This window comes from Sarcophilus harrisii, chromosome 3 (assembly GCF_902635505.1).
Source record: "Sarcophilus harrisii chromosome 3, mSarHar1.11, whole genome shotgun sequence".
NCBI lineage: Eukaryota > Metazoa > Chordata > Mammalia > Dasyuromorphia > Dasyuridae > Sarcophilus > Sarcophilus harrisii.
The window spans coordinates 59,365,428-59,384,938 of NC_045428.1; the positions used below are offsets into that span (position 1 = coordinate 59,365,428).

The window sequence follows — 19,511 nt, forward strand, 5'->3', positions numbered from 1 at the left end:
AAAAATAGATTCTGCAGAATACCAACATTTACTTAAAATAAGGTTTGAATATTCTCATTCTGCACTCAGTCTGTGAGAAAGGAGAGATTTGGCAAGCTGAAGAGCTCGGTCTTGGCTCACCTAATTAAAATATAAAGGCTAACTTGCCTTGTGATCACTGGCTTTCGCCCTTGAACACAGAAATGAGATCACAGATTTTCACGAAGTAAAGGAGAGGCGGCTGGAGCTGCTGCTGCCTCTATCTCTCCCTAGCTCGAGCCTGAGTCCTGCATTACATCACTGGCGGCCAGCTCCCGCTGGGGTGGGAAGAGGAAGCGTCAAGGGGCGATTCCTAGACTGATTGGGATAAAGAAGGAAGAAGAAAAAGCAGAAGCAGGTTGGCGAAACTGGGGAGGGTGTGCCAGAGCGGAAAATAGGTAGCCCCCATCCCCTGTGCCACTGGAGATCTTGCTCCTCCCGCACTCCACAGCTCCCCAAACAAAACCCAAACAACCTCTAACAACCCGAGTGAGAGATGCATTAAGAAGGAGGGGTCACGAAAGGAAAGGGGGTACGGCGAAAAGGTACAGATCTCCTCCTCTTCCCCCCCCCCCATCTCAGCAGTGCATCCACAGAGAGGCGACAGCAGTCAAAGGGAGAGTTTTTTTTTTTTTTTTTAAGGGGGGGGGGGGAGGTTAGAATCTTTTCTGTACCAGGAGGTACATCAGCCGGCGGTGCTGGAGAAACCAAGAGAAGGGGGAGGAAGGATCTCTCACCTTCCCCCCAGATGAGAAGATCATGCTATGGCAGAATTGGCGACGACGACGGCCAGCAGCAGCAGCAGCAGAGGCGGCAATGGGAGGCACGGGAGCGGCAGCAGCAGCAGCAGTAGCAGCAGTAGTAGCAATAGCAGCAACAATCCTGCAGCAGGGGCGGCGGCGGCGGTAGCGGAGGGAGAGAGAGATGGAGAAGAAAGAGGAGGAAAAAGAGGGGGACAAGGGACAGCGGCGGCTGTGAACCCCCAGGATGAGGACTACGAGTGCAAGATCTGCTACAACTACTTCGACTTGGACCGGCGGGCCCCCAAGCTTCTGGAATGCCTGCACACCTTCTGCCAGGAGTGCCTGAGCCAGCTGCAAATCCGCGGGGCTGCCCAGCAGGAGCGCGAGCAGCAGCAGCAGCAGCAGCGGCCACCCCCGGCCCCTCCGCCCTGGCGCCCGGGGCCAGCGGCAGCTGCCGAAGCCGGGGCTGGGCCCGCCAGCCCCGGTCCTAGCTCTTCGGGCCTCGGGGGTATTGCCTGCCCGGTGTGCCGCCACCGCACGGCCCTGCCAGACAGTCGCGTGCACAGCTTGCCCAACAACACTAAGTTCTCCGAGGCCTTTCCGCTCTACCTGCGCGCTGCGCAGGATCCGCTCCCCCAGGACAGCCTCCCCCCGCTGCCGCTGCCACTGCCGCTGCCGCTGCCCCCACCCCGGCGCGCCGGGGGCTCCCAACCGCACCACACCGCGCACGGCCCCCCTCACGCCCACCATCACCATCACCACCACGCCCATTCCCACCCGCCCCCACCGCTCGGGCAGCGGGAGGAGCCGGCCGGCGGGGCGGCCGCGGCTCCAGCGTCCGTTCCGGCCCCGGCCCAGGCCCCGGTGCCCCTCGGCCGCGGCGGCCTCGGCTCCTCCGCCGGGCCCGCGGGAGGAGGCGGATACGAGAGCTGCCAGAACTGCAAGCGGGCAGCGCTGACGGCGGGCTGCGTGTGCGTGGTCTTCTCCTTCCTTTCCATGGTGGTGCTGCTCTTCACCGGCCTCATCTTCGTGAACCACTACGGCGGGGGTGGAGGCGGGGGTGGCGTGCCCGGGACAGCCCCTGGCACCACACCAGGAGGCTCGCCGTCGCCGTCGCCCGTGGGGCCCATCTGCCTCTCGGTGGCCAGCATCCTGGCCTTGTTCTCTGTCGTGGTCACCTGGGTCATCTGCTGGCTCAAGTACCGGCCCGAAGGGGCGGCCGGGGGCTCGGCGGCAGCCGCCACTGCTGGGGGCGGGGGCAGCGGTGGAGCTGGGGGGGGAGGAGGAGGAGGAGGAGGAGGAGGAGGAGGAGGAGGCGCTGTCCCCCGGGGCCGGGCTGCGGCCACTGCTGGTAGCCGGAGGAACAACACGTAACTAACCAGCTCGCTTCTTCTACCCCTCGGAATAGTCCTCTGAGGGTCTGGAAACCCCTCCCCACCCCTCCCAGCCGTCCCCCAAAGGTTCAGAAGAAACCTGGCTTCCCACCTCCTCTTGTCACCTCCTTCACCTTTCCATCTCTTCTGAAGTAAGTCCACTGTCAGGGTGGGCAGTGCTGGCATGCATGCCCCCTCCCCTTCTATTTACCATCCTCAGCCCGGCTGGTGTTATTTACACCACTTCTACTCCGGGTGCCCCTTCCTACCCTACAGTCTTTTTGAATGGGAACTTGATAGAGAATGAAGAACAGAATGACAGAAATCAAGGATGCTTTGGGGAAATTCGCCCTTAGACTGTGTAAAAAGGAACTCAGGCGTACAAGCGTTCACTGTCACCTAAACACACACACACACACACACACACACACACACACACACACACACACGTGCACGCACCAAGTCCTTCCTCACTTCCTCTCCGGTATCAGAGGAGTTAGAAAGTGGGAAGGGAAGTGACGCCCTTCGGGGCCATTTTTTCCAGCTTCTGTAACTTTATGGATGGATGGGCGGGCAAGAGTGATAGTGCTTACAATGGAAGAAATGGAGGACGTGAGTGAGGATAAAGGCCAGGGGGAAAAACCAAAAGGTGAGGGTTAGACCTCTCAGCTCCTGGTCCTACTGGAATGTGAGCGTGTACGCAGAATATATGATTCGTAAAGCCCTGGGATGTGAGAAATGAGATTTTAGCTGAGCCAGGTAATCTTCTGGGGCTCGGACCAGGCGCAGTAATTGGGTAGGTGGGCAGTGCGCGCGCGCACCTAGGATGGTCTAAAAAAGGAAACCTATGCACCTAGTGGCCACTCAGAGCAAACTACGTTTCTCCACTGGTAACTCAGTCTCTTCTGGAGAGTAGTGTAGTGCTGAAGTCCACGACTACACGGGTAATTAGTGTTGATGTTACTTATGTGGGCACAATTAGTTCAGCTACGGTAAGTGGACTTAAGAAGCCTAAAAGTACTCGTTACACTGGAACACAGCAACTTACTTTTGCTCCAACCTGGAAGATAATCAGACATAAAAACAGAGTGTGATTAGTGTTCCATACAATCCCCATTCACTTTTCCTATTTAAAATTTTAAACAATTGTCTTAAAGATATTAATAGAAAAATTGCTTTGTGTACTAAGTTTCTCAAAAGTGGATGAATAAGTAATGAGATTCCTCTTAATTTCCCATAGTCTTAAATTAACCAAATCAATATTTGGGGGGCAAAAAAAGAGACAGAAATTTAGTCAATTGGGAAATAGACTACCAGATCATAATAATTGATTCAAATATTTAATAAAAGTAGAAACTTGCACAGTACCAATATTCAAATGGTACTATTTTCCATTGTTATGACAATTTTCCCTCTTAATTATCAAGAGTCTGGTTTATAAATTTCTCAGCAAGAACAGTATTTAGAACATTATTTTGGGTTTGATTTTTGGATAGTTTTGATGTAATTAAGGATAAACTTCATATATAGAGAGAATAAGAGGGCAAAAAGGTTTGCAAGTATTCCTGATTTTATGACAACTTACTAAGATTAATTCCTAGTGTATAGGGGGAGGGAGCAGCTGAGGTACTTTGAAACCTGAAAAAAGAAAAAGAAACAAAAATGAAGAAACAATTACTCATTATAATACATTATGTAGGAAAAGATTATTCCGTGTTTCAGTATTTTGGAATGAGATGGGTTTTAATGCTTAACAATCAGAAGCTACAGATGGTAGTATGTTATTCTTTATGTATTTATGCAAGCCCTGTCTGCATGATATCCTGACCAGTATTCTATTAACAGACTTTTGAACATTGACATTTATCATAAGGATGCAATAATATAATGACAATGTAAAAGGGACAGGACAGCAATTGAAGACAGAATACAAATGTATTTAATGACAGGATGTGTGCATTGTCCAGATAATCAACACCCTATAAACTATATTTATACAAAGATTCATTTTAATGAAACCTATTTGTTGGAAATGTTGCTCAAAGCTCTTTGTATGGGACTTATGTATCCCCCAAAGTCCACAACCATTTTCTAATCTAGTATGTCATATGTTATCAAAAAGGAAAATGTTATCATGGACATTTCATAGAATTTCCTTCTAATTCTTAGGAAGAAAATTGAAAAACAGTTTGGTTCTAATTCTTAGATTGAAGTACAGCTTACTCATTTACCATCCTTAAATTCAGTATCTTAAATACAATCATGTGAGGTCTGTTTATCCCTAGTACTTTGTTATTTCTAAATGCTACTTAGAAGCCTAAATTTCATAGACTTTTTTTTTTTGCATTGTCCATACCATAAAATGATGTGAGAACACCTCTGTATTTATTTACATTTTGTTCTTTTATTTATTTATACATGTACCATTATTGCTCAGATTTTGGGTGCATTTATATCTGTTTATTTATTCATTTCGTCTATACCTAAATTTACTTTTATGTATTCTATGCATATGTGAAAACATATGTGTATGTAAACACACTGGAAAAGTTTACACTAGTTATCCCACTTTTTTAAACTAACAACCTGGAGGTTTATCAAAAGTTACTCTGAGACTGACCTCCTGGTTCTTCATCAAGCTTGATTCTTGTGAGACAGAAGACACGCTAATGAGGCTAAAATAGGATATTTCAAAAATGTTATACATATATGTTCCAATTAAGCTTTAAAATGGCTCTACATTAGTTTAGCAATATTTGTCTTCTTTCGGGCTCATCTATTTCTTGTAGTGGAACATTATAGTGCAAATCTTTAATAAGATTAAATGTCCAAATTCAAGAAATTAGCATCGTCCACATTTTAGAAGGCATTGGATTTAGCTATCCTTGTTTGATTAGTGAGATATTAATCTCTACTTACCCTTCAAAAGCAGGATAATGTGATGAGGAACATTCATTTTTATTTTCTGCTGGTTCTATGATACTTTGGGGATCCTTCTGGTCAGAAGACTGTTGTAATATATGCTGATTAATTTTAAAGCCCTGTGAGGCCATTATGACTTAGGTTGTCACTGAACTATCACTTACCAGTGACCCATTGTCTAATACAGTGCCTTGCCCATAGTAGCAACTCAATAAACAGTTATTTAAGGAATGAATCATGTGGAGGATTCCAAGTGAATTGATTTTCTTTCTTTCTTTTGGAAAAAGAATCTACCTGAAAAAAATCTTCAAGAAAAATCTTTGGGTCCCTTTATAGCAATTGAGTCAGCACTTTCAACAAGTCCCTGAAAACAAGTTTAGATTCACACTCTCTCGATAACCCCAAATTTTCTTGTGACTTTGGAAATGGCCAGTAATCAGAGGTTTCAAGTTAGTGATAGCAGTATGTAACTGAATCAATCTAGGCTTTGCCTGAACAAAAATCACCAAGCTATATTTAGCACACCCGCCATATAGGAAGTTGATATAACTATAGGAAAGATCATTTGCCTAGATTTTAGTTGACTTTTTTGTTCTGACTCTGTTTCCACTATCTAATCTTGTGACCTTGAGCAAGCAATTTAAACACTCTCCGCCTCAATTTCCTCATTTTTAAAATGAAGAAAATAAGTACTAGCTTGTCCCTACCTCAAAAGGGTTGAGGTTTAATACCCTCTATGGAAAAAACCATGGAAAACCATTTGAGTTTTTTTTTAATGAATTACCATAAAAATCAAAGGTATTATTATTGTATTACATAAAAAGACAGGAGCCACTAGAAAGAAAAAAGGACCTTTTCGTTTCTTCATTTCAGACAAAGGAATTTCAAAAAGGTAATAATTCCAGCTCCTTGTTTTTAAGCACCACTGGATTTGACACCCCTATTTAATATAGTACTTGTTGATCTGTTTCACATAGAGCATTTCTGGACATATACCAACATTTTTGTTAAGACATTTCATTATGTTTCATCTATCAATCACTGACATTTCCACTTCATTATCTAATGATGACACCGTTTGCATTGCACTATTAATTTCATAATTCATGGAAAGATGGACTTACAGTTTGCAAGGTACTTTAGAAATCAGTTTTACATGAACAAATGCTTCTAACACTTGGTTCCTATTCATCTCTTCTAAATCATTTCATTCACTTAGTGGATATTTACATTTTAAATTTCCTATATCCTCTAAAGACAGTTCAGTTCATATATCAGTTGACATAGCAATATATCCTCTGCTGAACATGCATTAATAGTTTGTCTTTGAAGCCAAGGATTTTTTTTTAAATTTGGATTTTTTAAAAATGATATATGTTTTGTTTCCAAGAGACACATATAATGAAGTAGCCCTAAAGTCAATTTTAAGTTTGGGTCTAAAATACTTGTGCATCTTTCTGATGTTATATTAATTAATCATTTTTTTCCATCTAAGAAACATATGGATATCTAAAGATCACATCGCTTGATCACAGTGATGTTTGAATTACAAACATTTTCCTGTTCCTTATTATTACTTAAATGATCCAAGGAGAAACTAATTTATTTCTATGTTGTTGTTGTTTAATCTTGTCCAATTCTTTGTGATCTTAAAGACCTCTGTCCTTAGGGTTTTCTTGGCAAAGATACTGGAGAGCTTTGCCATTTCCTTCTCCAGTGGAAAACAGATGTTAAGTGAATCACACAGCTAGAAAGTTTCTGAGGTTGAATTTGAATTCAGATCTTCCTGAACCCACCTATTATTTCAAGTACTACCTTATTAAAAATCATTTCAGCCTCAAAAAAATTAATAGTTCAAATATCAAGAATATTCCAAACAGCAGAGTGGTGGATGTCCACAAATCTTTTAGAACCTAGTTGTAATTGCAAATAAAGTTTGATCATCTTTTGTTGAGGTGTGAGTAAAGGAGGGAAGTGCTATAGATTTTGGAAGTGCAGGTTGAAACAGATGATGGAGAGCAAAGGAGAGGAAGTGATAGGAAATGTGAGAGAGGAAATCATTTAGAAAGCATTCTGTCCCATCATTTTTTCAAATTTCAACTGTCCTGTTTCATGAAATTTGCAAGCAAGCTGCCAAAAAAAAAAAAAAAAAAAAAAGGCAGCATTTGATTTCCCTAGAAAAAGGGAGGGAAAAAGAACCCTTTTTGGTTTCAACAGCTATGAGTACAAAAATTCTATTCATCAGCATGTGCTTTCTTAATAAATATATCTTTTTGCTTTCTGGCCACAATGAGTATTTTCCATTTCATGTGAAGTATAAATAACTGTAGTTTATATTCACAAATATGAGTATATATTATAAAATAATGTTGAGTAAAATTTAAGTGATGGAAAATCTAGAGACAGATCCCATAATGTAAGATCCTAGTGACTTTGAGCTGAATCAATCACTACCACCACTACCACACAGAGACCAAGGCAAAGTTTCTACTGAGGAAATGAAGAATATGTGAATTTCTAGTTTTTAGTGAACTCTGCATAGGACATCACTTCCTCTAAAGTCAGCCTTAAACATTTTCCAGACCAAAGGTTTATTCCTTTTCATTCAGTGGTGACCCTTGCAGTGTCTCCTAATTCTTACAGAACCTGATAAGCTTTCTTAAGAGACTGATTGAGGGATGACACAGTGAGAATTCTGGGTTTGTTTGCTTCCATTTATTTTAATTGGCACAGTATGACTAAATGAAAACCTAATATCTCAATAGTATTAAACATTTGAGTAAACATTGTAATAAAAAGACATTGTTTTGTCTTCTAATTAAAAACAGTGCACATAATTGTGAGAAATGAGTCAAGAACTATTTCTTTGAGAAATGGTTGCTTGGGTACTTCATTCTTAATGTCTTGTCTGATTAACATCTCTCCCACCCCCCACCCCCCTTTCTCTTTGTGGTAAAATCAAAGTATTTTGAGTTTGAATCAGGGAATCCAAGTTTAAGTCATCCCTTCCACCTGTATATCTATGATCCTTAAAAAAAGCTAATTTAGTGCTTAAATGATCCCTGCCCAAATAAGTGGTTTCTAGATGCCTTATTTATCCCTATGACAAGACATTCAATGATATGACCTATCTCACAGGTAACTCTTTAACATGAATGTGTTTGCATATATATACATTTTACAATATAATTAGTTAAGGTATTTAAAATTTGTGGTTTCCATGGAAGGTATTAAATTCTTTTTAAACCCCCCCCCCCCTTTCCAAACCCTGCCTTAGTAATTAATTACATTCTATTTGTTCTAGGTATAAATAGATTTACACTCAGTGGTGTCTGCTAGAAATCCATGGAGGATTTCATTAGCATGGAAATGAACACCGCTGATTGCTTTCTAAGGTCTTTACTATCTTCTTAATGAACTCAGAAGTGTGCCTTTATTTTGCAGGTATTGCAAGGTAAACAGGATGATGAAAGTGAGAAGGGGAGAAGAGTGGAAGGGGAAAGAAGAGAGAATTCTTCATAGCCCCAAATCAGGAAGCAATCTATAAAAACAATTATCCCTAAACTAGGACTCCAGAATTTAGTGGCTTGGAAATATAGGGACTGAGGAGAGATCCCAACACTGTACATCCTCTGTCATGGGTCCAATTTATCCCTAGATTCTCAGAGGTCCTTCACATGGGAAAGGGGCTAACTCACTTGCCAATCACCCTAACCCGCTTAGAAAAATAGATAGAAAAGCATTAAACTAGGTCGCAAAATTTTCTTTCTCCTAGACTCATAGACATTATAAGAGTTCTAACCCAAACTAGTGAAACCAATGGTCTCCAAAAATCATAAAAATGATTTTTTAAAATAATTGAAGATGATTGTAATTTTAGAATAAAGATGTAAATTTTCCCCCACCCAAGTTTATTAACACCTCAAAAATCTAAAAATGGAGCTCTTCTGAATCCATGAACCCCAAATTAATATTCCTTGAATTGAACCTTAGAGTTTTTGTCTAATCATTTTATCAATCATTCAATAAATCAATAATTATTTCTCAAATTCCTATTATGTACTAAGTACTAATGGCAAAAAGACAAAGTGAAATCATTTCTGCTTCCAAGGAACCCACATTCTGTAGGAATTTATACATACATCTATGTAGATATAGATTATATATACTTCTATACACACATACAACTCTACATACACATATACATCTATATATGTATACATGCACACATATAAATAGATAGAAAATAAATACAAGGGAGTCACTAATACATGGGAGCAATCATGAAAGGCCTCATATAGGAGGTGTCACTTGATCTGATTTTTAGAAAAATCTAGACAGGGAAAACAGACTTCCAGAAAAGTGTAGTGATTTGCATTTAAGTGATTCGATTGGGCATTTAAATGCAGTTTATCTGATTTCAGAGTCTGAGCTCCACCTATTCTACTAGACTGCCTTTCCTTTAAGTCATAGATGTTTACTTTGCTCCACAAATGAATTCCTGCCTTTTTTTTTTTCCCCTAAGAAGGCTAAATCTGGAAGAAAAAAAAAACAGAAAAAAAGGGAGCTGAAACTTGGATAAATAGGTAATAATAAGAAAAATAAACTGACATATACATAATGTCTTAAAGGTGGCAAAGTGCTTTATATAAATTATCTTGTTTCAAACAAAAGGAGATTTGTCATACTCAAAAGTTGTGTTTTTTTTTTTTTTTTTTTTTAACACTGTATCTTGTAAATCAAAAAGAATGAAAGAGGGGTTAGAAAGCTACTCTTGAATGTTGAAAAACTGGAACTGCCTCTGACATATAGTAGCTGTGTATTCCTCATCAAGTTATTCCTCATCAAGTCATTAACTTCTCAGTGTTCTAGGCAACTAAGACTAACTAAGTTGAAGACTTAGAAAACTGAAGAGGGAATTTTCTCATCCTGGAATTCCTTATTCCAATAAAATCATAATTTTTAGCCCCTGTCTTATAAAACCATGTAACTTTTCCCTTGAATTCTAATCTTTTAAAGCTCAGTTTCTTAAGAGGGAAGTCTGATAATGCTTTTTGGGAAAGCAGGCCACTTAACCTAAATCAAATTGAATGTGTCAAAATGGACTTAATTTCTCCTCATCCATCATTTACAACTTTCTGTTATTTGTATTTGAAAGTTATTTTCTCCATAAAGTTTAGTTATCATGAGGATAATATTTCTTCTAACTTGTTATTAAATCTTTAGAGGAGCTTTGGGTTAAAATGTGTTTTGAGTCACTCTCCTATTTCCATGAATAATCTTAATCAATACCTTTGTTTTTACTTTCTCTCCATTTAAAAATTAGTGATGACAAAATATGCACATATATACATATGTAGGGATAATATACACACATATATGTAGCATGGAAACATGTGTATACACACATATGTATATAGAGAGACAGAGAGCAATTGAGAGGTTTCTCTTTTCTTCTTCCATCAAGAAATGCAATCAAATGGGTGACAGTCACTATTTTATCTCTCTCTCTCTCTCTCACACACACACATACACACAAACACACACACACACACACACACACACACACACAGAGCTCTAGTTGCATAGAAACGAGAGACTGAGGCAATGTTTAAAGAATCAGATACTTTATAATCAACAGCATCAGCAAATCTGTCCTTTTCAATTTTAATCCCTGTGAAATCCAGTACACAGCCCTCAAAACTAAGAACCCACCCAGTTTTACACAATTTTTGTCTATTTCTAGTGATTTCCCTTTCAGGCCAAAGGCAGAAGGTGTGTCATCTGACATGTTTTAGTTAGACTTGTGTTTAGCAAGCACTTTAAGGAATTTGCCTCATTGAATTTCAATGTTGTCATTCTTCAAGATCAGCAGAGAAGAACAAATGGTCCTTGATTTTCCACTTGGAGAGGCTAGAGTTCTTTGCTCATCTCTTGTCTACTTCATCATTAATACATTTTCCAGTACCTTATCCATCCTCTTCTCTCTTTAACACTTAAAAATTACCTCCCATTAGATAGAAACAGAATACTATATGCATAGTGGGCATGATTAATCCATATTAGTTGATTGATCCAAAGATAACCCTTGTTTAACACAACCAAGATTTGATACTCCTCTAAGTAGATATCCACTTGAAAATATTACAGAAGGATCAAATGGATCTTAAAGAATGGAAGAGATCTTGAAGATAATCTAGTATATTCACAGAAAAAAAAAAAAACAGAGAAATGAATGATTTCTCAAAGACAAAAAATTTAACTACATTAAAAAAAAAAAAACAGCAATCCCCCTCCCCCCCAAAAAAACCCAAACCTGATGTTGGAGGTGGGAAATGGCTATTTACAAGAAGGAAAGGTCCTCTTGAATTAATTTCCTAAAGCACTGCACAGGCTAGCTTTAGCCTGTACGTTCTAGATTTAAGTGTTGCCTCCAATACATACTGTCTGTGCAAAAAAGATGCTGAGGAACCTCGGAGTAATGGCAAAGGAAGACAAAACATCAGAATTTTTACTCTGTTATAGCTTTAATTCAAGGGTGGCTAATTTAAAAAAAAAAAAAAAAAAAAAACACCAAAAAAGCCTGAATACGAAGATTTTGCTAAGATTTTATCCTTCTGTTTTTTGCATTTCTGGACACCAAATATCTGTAAGAGGAGCATTTCCTTTCACCAGAGACTAGAGGTAGCCAGGTAGTAGAGTGATAGAGTGCTGGGCCAGGAATTGGAAAGGCTCTTCTTCCTGAGTTCAAAGCCACCCTCAGATGTTTTTCAGCTATGTGAAAGAGGCAAGTCATTTATGTCTTGTATGTCTCAATTTCCTTGTCTGTAAAGTGAGCTGGAGAAATAATGGTTTGCAATTCCACTCAGTATCTTTTCTAAGAAAACCATAAATGAGGTCATGAAGACATGAGTGAAAAATGATATAACAAAATATTTAGATTTGGGCATGAGGCTTTTTAATTTGGATATTTTAAGGATAATCTTCTTTGGCAAGGAACATCCTATAGTCTGGGTCCACAGATTCTTTTAAAATGGCAGAAATTTGTCAATCCAGGAGTAGTCTTCTCAGCCAGACAAGAGTCACAAAGAGAGGCACACCCCAGTGACTGAATACCCAAAGATTGAACCATGGGGGTATATTCATCATTATGTAGCTATATGAGAGGAATGGGGTTGCTGCAGCTACTGCAGCACATTTCCAATAATTACTTTTTCTCTCTTTATGTTACTTGTGTGAGGCTAATTTTCATTCACCCTTTTGAGAAGTTGCATCAGAAACTTGTGGAACCAGAGAAAACTTTGAAAATCATTGTGTTACTGCCCACCATTGGATTTGAATTTTATTTAAAAACATAATTGCAAATCTATATGCAACTTGCAAATAGACTTAAATGTCACCATCAATGCAGATCTATATACCAGGAAGAAGGGGGATTTTTTCTGGCATAGAAAATATCTGTGTCTAAAAATGGTATTTGTGTGTGTATGACATTCCATTTGTTCTGTTCCCTTGTTGTTGTCTTCCTTATCTACTCCTGATCCCAACTTGCTTTCTATTCCACTTGTTTTCTCTTTCAGTTTTCTCATTTATTCTATCCGCCCTGTGTAACTACCACTTGAAGGTGTTTCTTTCTGATTTTTCCATTTTTTTTCCCACCAAAGCTTTTTTTTTTAATCGAATCACAACCCTGTGTTTGCTGATCCTGTTTTTTGCCTTTCTTTGAATCCCCAGTACTTGTCAGTGCTCAACACAGGGTAAGTATTGAATAAATATTTGTTTGTTGACCATTGCTACTCCTTTCTGCTAAGTTTGAATCGGCAAGGATTCCAATTTCTAGTTCATCCAAAAAAAAAAAGCAAATCATCATTGAAGTTCCATTGAATACTGACCCAGTTTCTCCCTCTGATTAAGAATAGGATTGGATTCTGCATTCTGCCTTTTGCCTACTTCAAATCTAAGAACATCTCTGAAGAAGCAGCAAGATTGCTATCTAAAATTCAGTGCTGGATGAGAATCTACAATGTTCTACATAAATACTTGTCTTTTGAGAGAATAATTGAATGCAGTTCAACTGTTGCAAAGAAACCTGCTTGCCTAGCTGTTCTTTCACCAGCTAATAATATCAATAATGTTGTTTTTCTAAATATGACCTCCCATTCAGGCCCAAACACTGCCTTGACTTTCCTTTCTCTTCTTTAGCCCATGAGGCATCCCTCTAACTGGCAGGGGAAATTGAGATAAATGTGTTGAACTCTTCTCATGAGGAAACCTTGGTTCAAATCTGAAAGGAAAGACACTTGTCAAAAGAGATGAATTTAGAATCCTAGCTTTGCCAGGTGTGATCACTGAGTGAATTATCTTTCCAAAGTGTTAATCTCATCATCTGCAAAACATGGAAGACAATATTTATGCTGCATAGCAAAATTGTTCAAATTAACATGCAAATCAACATTTAAACATTATTGTTAATGCTAACAGAACTTAGGAATGTACTATGAAGCTATTGCTAAACTTTATTAGTATCACTATTAAGGAGAAGTGGTTTCTGGAGTCTGAATTTGGAATTCTGTTGGCATAAAGAAGTCCTGATATGGAAATTCCCTTTATCAATGTAGTCCTGCCACTCACTGTTCTGTAACTTGAGACTCAAGAGAAATTATTTACCACAATCAGTCTGTGTCAGAGGAAAGACTGGAGTCTAGATCTGTGTCTCTCTTTCTCTGTAGGTCTGTGCCTGTCTCTTTGTGTCTGTCTGTTTGTCTCTGTCTCTTTCTGTCTTTCTCTCTGTATCTTTCTACTTCTTGCTTTCTGTCCCCCTGATCTCTGTCTCTATCTGTCTACTCTCAGCATTTTCCCTCCATTTCACAAATGCTTTCCACAAAACATTCTTCCTATTCCCACCCAGCTCTTTTTAATTTTACAGCAATTTCCTCTATAATTTGTCAAATTGGCCATTCTATCCAACTTCTGCTCTTTGAGCCTAGAAAAAAATCTTCTTTTCTCCTCTTTCTCAGTATGTCTGGGCAATACAGATGCCCCATTTCACATCTATGATCTCACTATAAATCCAGGCAACACTCATTAGCCTTTTTAATCCCTGGTTTCTATATGTAACTAAAATTATTATTTTTCTGAGGACTGAAGTATATGCCATGTGAAGTTTGAGATGACATTTCTCTGAGAGAACTCAGATTATTATAACCATCATACAAATTAATCCAGCACAGGGATTACTAACCTAAGGTCCCTGAGTTTGTTTTACAGTATTCTGATAATTGCATTTAATGTAATTAAATTCCTTTGAAATCCTTTGTAGTTTATCATATGCATTTAAAACATGATACTAAGAAGTTTACAGGCTTCACCTAGGAGTCAGAGAGATCCATGACACAGAAAAGAATGAAAACCTCATGGTAGTGCTGGCACTTTACAATGGATGTGATCCTATTGGCCAATTAAATTGAGCTCTTTTTGGATTTCAGAAACCTTCCCGTGATATGACAAGTCTAGTCTAACAAAAGTTGATTTGATAATCAGGGGAGAAATCAATGTGCTTCATAGTGTAATTTACAATAACCAAAGTGGTGTATTTTACTAGAAATTTGTGTATTATTGTTAACAATAAATTTTATATCTATTTATTGATATAAATGTTGATGAACCTAATAATATTCCATGATTGCTTTGCTCTATGGTATTAAAACATTTCCAAGAGGAGAAGATAGTGCTTTCATTAACTACTAAGTTTTCAAAAAACAAGAGATTTTATATATGTGTTTATGTATATATTCATATTTATATGGATGGATGGATAAATAGACAGACAGATAGATAGATGGATGGATGGATAGATAGATAGATAGATAGATAGATAGATAGATAGATAGATAGATAGATAGATTTAGGATGTTCTTAAAGGAGAAGTAATATTGTAGAAATGCAAATTCCAGTGGATAGCCTGTGATACAAAGAGCAAAGGACAGATCTGAGTAGATGTTGCTGTAGAACGCTCCCTGCTGGCCAGCAAGTAAAAAGGACTTCATTTTCATTCCCTTTTAGTTCTTAAATTCCTTTCCTAATCTTTCATACTTTTTGGATTAGGGGGTGGATTGAATGGAAGAGAAGGAGAGAAAGGAGTTAAGAGATTCTTTATAGTTCCACCCCCACCCCCACCCCCATTCAAAGGTAAATGAGATTTTTCCAAAGGTAAAAGATAAAGAGAGAGATCATCCCTGGTGCATAGGATCAAAGTAGGAAAGAACTTTACAGAGGTCATTGAATCTTACCAGGTAATTTTTACAGATGAGGAACCTGGGATTAAAAAAGATTTAGTAATTCGTACTGGATCAAAAAAGTAATAAGTGGTAGAATAGTGAACTGCACTCAGGCCCTCAGAGTCTACTAGGTTACAGATTCTCTGGATATTCCAACTTTATACTTGGGAATCAAAGTGAGACTAAGACCATGAAACAAAGAGGTGCTGATAATGACAAAGCTGTGAACTATGCAAGTGGTATATCAGACATATAAAAAGAATGATTCTGAAAGATCTCTACTTGTCCATATCACAGTTGATAACTGGACAGAATCTGTCTTGCAAACTGAAATTCAATAGGTTGAGTACTAGATGAATGAATGAATGAATGACTATTTATTAAGCACTAACTGTGTGCAGAACACTAGGCTAAATCTTGGTAAAGGGGGTGAGAAAACAAATTTTAAAAATTAGATAGTCCTTGCTTTGAAGGAATTCACTTTCTAATTTGGAAGATAACATACGCAAGTTCCAGCTACAAGTCAGATGGAAAGATCCATAGTCCTTAAGGTGCAAGGGCAAAGCAGTTGTTAATACCTTTTCATATTAGTGTTTGTTTGACAAATCACTTCCTATCTAAATTGTATTATCAGTAAAATAAGGAGTTGAATTAGATAATGTCTAAAGTCTCTTCTAGGACTCAATCCCATGATTCTCTTTGAACATCTGATAAGCAGTTATGCCTAACAGCAAAGAACCAATAAGACAACTCCTTGCCTCCCCATATTATTCAATTGTCAATGTAGACACTGCGTTTCAGGAAAAGGGGGAGGGAAACTCTTATTTAGAGAACTAGTATGTGTGGTAGAACCAAAGACTTAAAACTGTAAATGACCCATAGAGTCATTTTCTCCATTCCCTTTGTTTTATGGATGAGAAAACTGAGGCCCAGGGAGATTGTGACCAAGGTCAATGGCATAGATCACAGCATGAGAAAGTCTAACTCTTTCTTTAGCAGGTTCTTTGTTCCCTCTGCCTAGTCAAGTCCAATTTGTCTCCTAGAATAGGAGGTGATATAAGACCACCATATTTTTATACTGGAACATTGCTTGAACTAACCTCAGCTATTTATATCCCAGAGAAATCTCTGCAAAAACAAACAAACAAACCCCACAGAGTAAGAAACTGAGATACTCTTCTGTCTGAGATACTGTCTGTCCTTCAGACATATGGGGAAAGAAGCATAAGCAAAGAGGAAGTAGGATCAGGAAACCAGAATCTGGGAGAATTTCTGATTCTCATCCTTGACTAGACCATAGACCCTGAGGGAGGAGTCTTTTGCCAATCTTTGGATAGTCCTTTATTCATGACAGGTGCTTAATAAATGTTTGCTGAATTGAATTATATTGAACTCATAATACTAGAAATACCTTTGGTTTCAGTTTATCTGTTATATGTACTTCCTTGTGCTTTAAAATATCTATCTATCTATAAAACACAATAATGTTTCTTTAAAGAGGGAATCCAACTAAGATCCCACTGGAGGGCCTAATCCTGTCATGGGTTCTACTACTTGAGTCATCAGGCTTTGAGTATGAGCTATGCACAGTGTGTTTGTTGTCCAAGGATGTGCTTAGCTATAGTTGGAGAGACTTGTCACTATTTTAATTTAAGAAGAACCTTTATTAAACGAGTCACAATCTGTGTGGGTGTAAAGAACATTCAAACAATAAATCATCAATCTTTCCAAAAACTTCATCAAATACTTTTTGAACCTTTTCCCCTTCCTCCATCTCTTCTTTCTTTTTTTCCCCTATTGTTTTCTTGCTTGCTTTGTACAAGGTTCAGACTGAAAAATCTCCGGGATGTTAATACTCTTAATGTTTCCGGCTATTTCCTTTTACGTATCGTGGTTCCGAAGAAATCGCCTAATCCCGCTTTCCACAGGAGGCTGCCTGCATGTGCCCCTGGCATTGCTGGGTCCTGATTTGTGGGCCTCAAAGTCCCTGCAGGGCAGAGTCCCGCCTTTCCTTTAGGGGTTGTGTCTTGGGTTGTCAGAACGTTTAGTGAGTAAATCCAGCAGCTCAAATACAGACACCGACCCACGGAAAAGCTGCCTCCCAAGTTTAATTGCCGGATTCGATTTCTTGCGGAATCGCTTTTGATGTCGGGAAAATCTCTTTAGAGGGTATTTATTTGTTGGAACTTCAACCCCAAAGGCAGAGATGGGGAATGGGGGAAGAAAAGAGAGATGGGGGTGGGGTGAGACTAGAGAGAAGAGGTTGTGTATGTGGTGAGGGGAACTTCAGGAAAGGAAATATGGGAATGGAGGTAGGAGTCTGGGGACCAAACTAGCTTCCCTTTGGTTTGAGCATGCCCTTTAGGGATTCATTCCTCCTCTGGACTAAGGTCCCGATCCCAGACTTTGGAATTTCCTTAAGGAGAAAGTCCTGTACTATAGTCCTGTACCCAAACTTTTCTCCCCGCCAGCTCAATAAAATGGGGAACTCTACACCTAACCTCCTTACAGGAAACTACATGCATTTACGCAAATTATGCGGAAGATATGGACTTGGGGAGAAACAATTCCTTACTAAGAATTTGGGAAACTTACGCTGACCTTGAATTACGGGAAAGAGAAAAAGAAATCAGTTTTTACTGATTTCTGATTATTGATTACTGAGTCAACAGAAACCCAATCATTCGCTCATCTCAGTTCTGAGGGGAGCTCACCCACGCAAGCAAATACACACGCGCGAGCACGCACGATGCTGCTCTTCTTTAGACTTAGAGCATTTATTTCAGTGGGTAGAATTGAACTAACTGGCAACATTTCTACGCGGCTACTCTGGGTATAATAAAACTACTGACCGTACTAATATATTTCGGAGAGGAGAGCTTTCCTGGGGCCATCTATCTTGTCCTCCTTCCATCTATTTCTCCGGCTTAGTTCGGGAAGCGAATAGGGTGAAATCCTCTGCAGGGTGAGAAAGCATACTGGTAGACCTCTAATTTGGGGAGAGAAGGACCATTTCTTTTTCCCAGCTGTGTCTAAGCAATTCAGTTTCCATCAAATCTGAGCTCCATGGGAACAGAGAGGGAGGGAGTAGGAGAGGGTAACTGTCTCTCCAGGCAAGTTAAAGAAAGAACTAGTGCGTTGGAGCATTTAGCTTCGCTGGGGTTATAGGTATAACCCCCTCTCAACTCTTCCCTCTCCCTCAACACACAGCCATACCATTGCTTGAGAATTATTGAAAACTTAGCCAGACTGTATATATGGTAGAATAGAATGTAAGTTCTCTGAGGACAGATAATGTTATGTTTTTATCTTGGAATTTCCATAGTCTACATAATATGATTCAGTGGCAATTTAAAATGCTTAAATGAATGAATGCATATGTGAATAAATGAATAGAAAAGCCCTAATCCTAGATTTTCTCTTGTTCCAAAACTATAGAATTAAAATAGAGCTCAGAGTTAAAGAGGGAAAACAAAAACAAAAACCTGTGTTTGACAAAAGATAATAATGTGCTTGGTATCTGGCAAAAAATCTGACAAAAATCTTTTTCTGTATCCAAACCCCAGAACCCAAAGAGGAATCTCAGTGATGGCCCGTAGAACTTTCGTTTTTAGCATGATTGATGCTATCAGCGCCATTAAGGGCTATTGTCGCAATTAAGGACTACATAATTAATAAAGATTACACCCATTATATTTAAACTTCACCCTTAATTAATTTGGCGGGTGGGTGAGGGGATTTACGAGATCTCCCAGACTCATTTGCATTTGGAAAATTCCACCAGCATTGCTGCATTAGTGTCACAGAAGCCATAGCCAGGCGTCAAGACTCCAGATTAATTGGCTTAAATTGAGCTGTGGGCAAGTCTTCTTCCATCCTCTGTGTCTGTCCCTTTTCCTCAGCCAGTATCCCTTCGTAGGGGAAACTCGGAGAGCGCCTCCCCTGGCCGAGATCCATTGGTTTTTTTTTTTTTTTTTTTTTGTAGCAAAACAAAAATCTTCTTGCTAAATTCTGCCACCCTTTGATGACCAGACAGCAGCTCTTATGATCTTGCTTTCGGAAGAAAAGAGGGTCTCTTCTCTTGCGCTAGTTTCATATCCTTAAAGGCCTCAGCTAGGTTGGAATCGCCTGGCAGTTGCACACTCAGCCTGGGGAGCAAATAATACTAAGGAATACTT

At 39.3% G+C, this 19,511-nt stretch overlaps 1 protein-coding gene across 1 annotated transcript; it reads left to right on the forward strand.

Annotated features, from left to right (window-relative positions):
* Positions 1-249: 249 nt before the first annotated feature.
* LOC116422220 (translation initiation factor IF-2-like) lies at positions 250-4,738 on the forward strand. Its single transcript, XM_031957968.1, has one exon. The coding sequence runs from the start codon at positions 783-785 to the stop codon at positions 2,133-2,135; it is 1,353 nt and encodes a 450-aa protein (XP_031813828.1). The 5' UTR covers positions 250-782; the 3' UTR covers positions 2,136-4,738.
* The last annotated feature ends 14,773 nt before the right edge of the window (positions 4,739-19,511 follow it).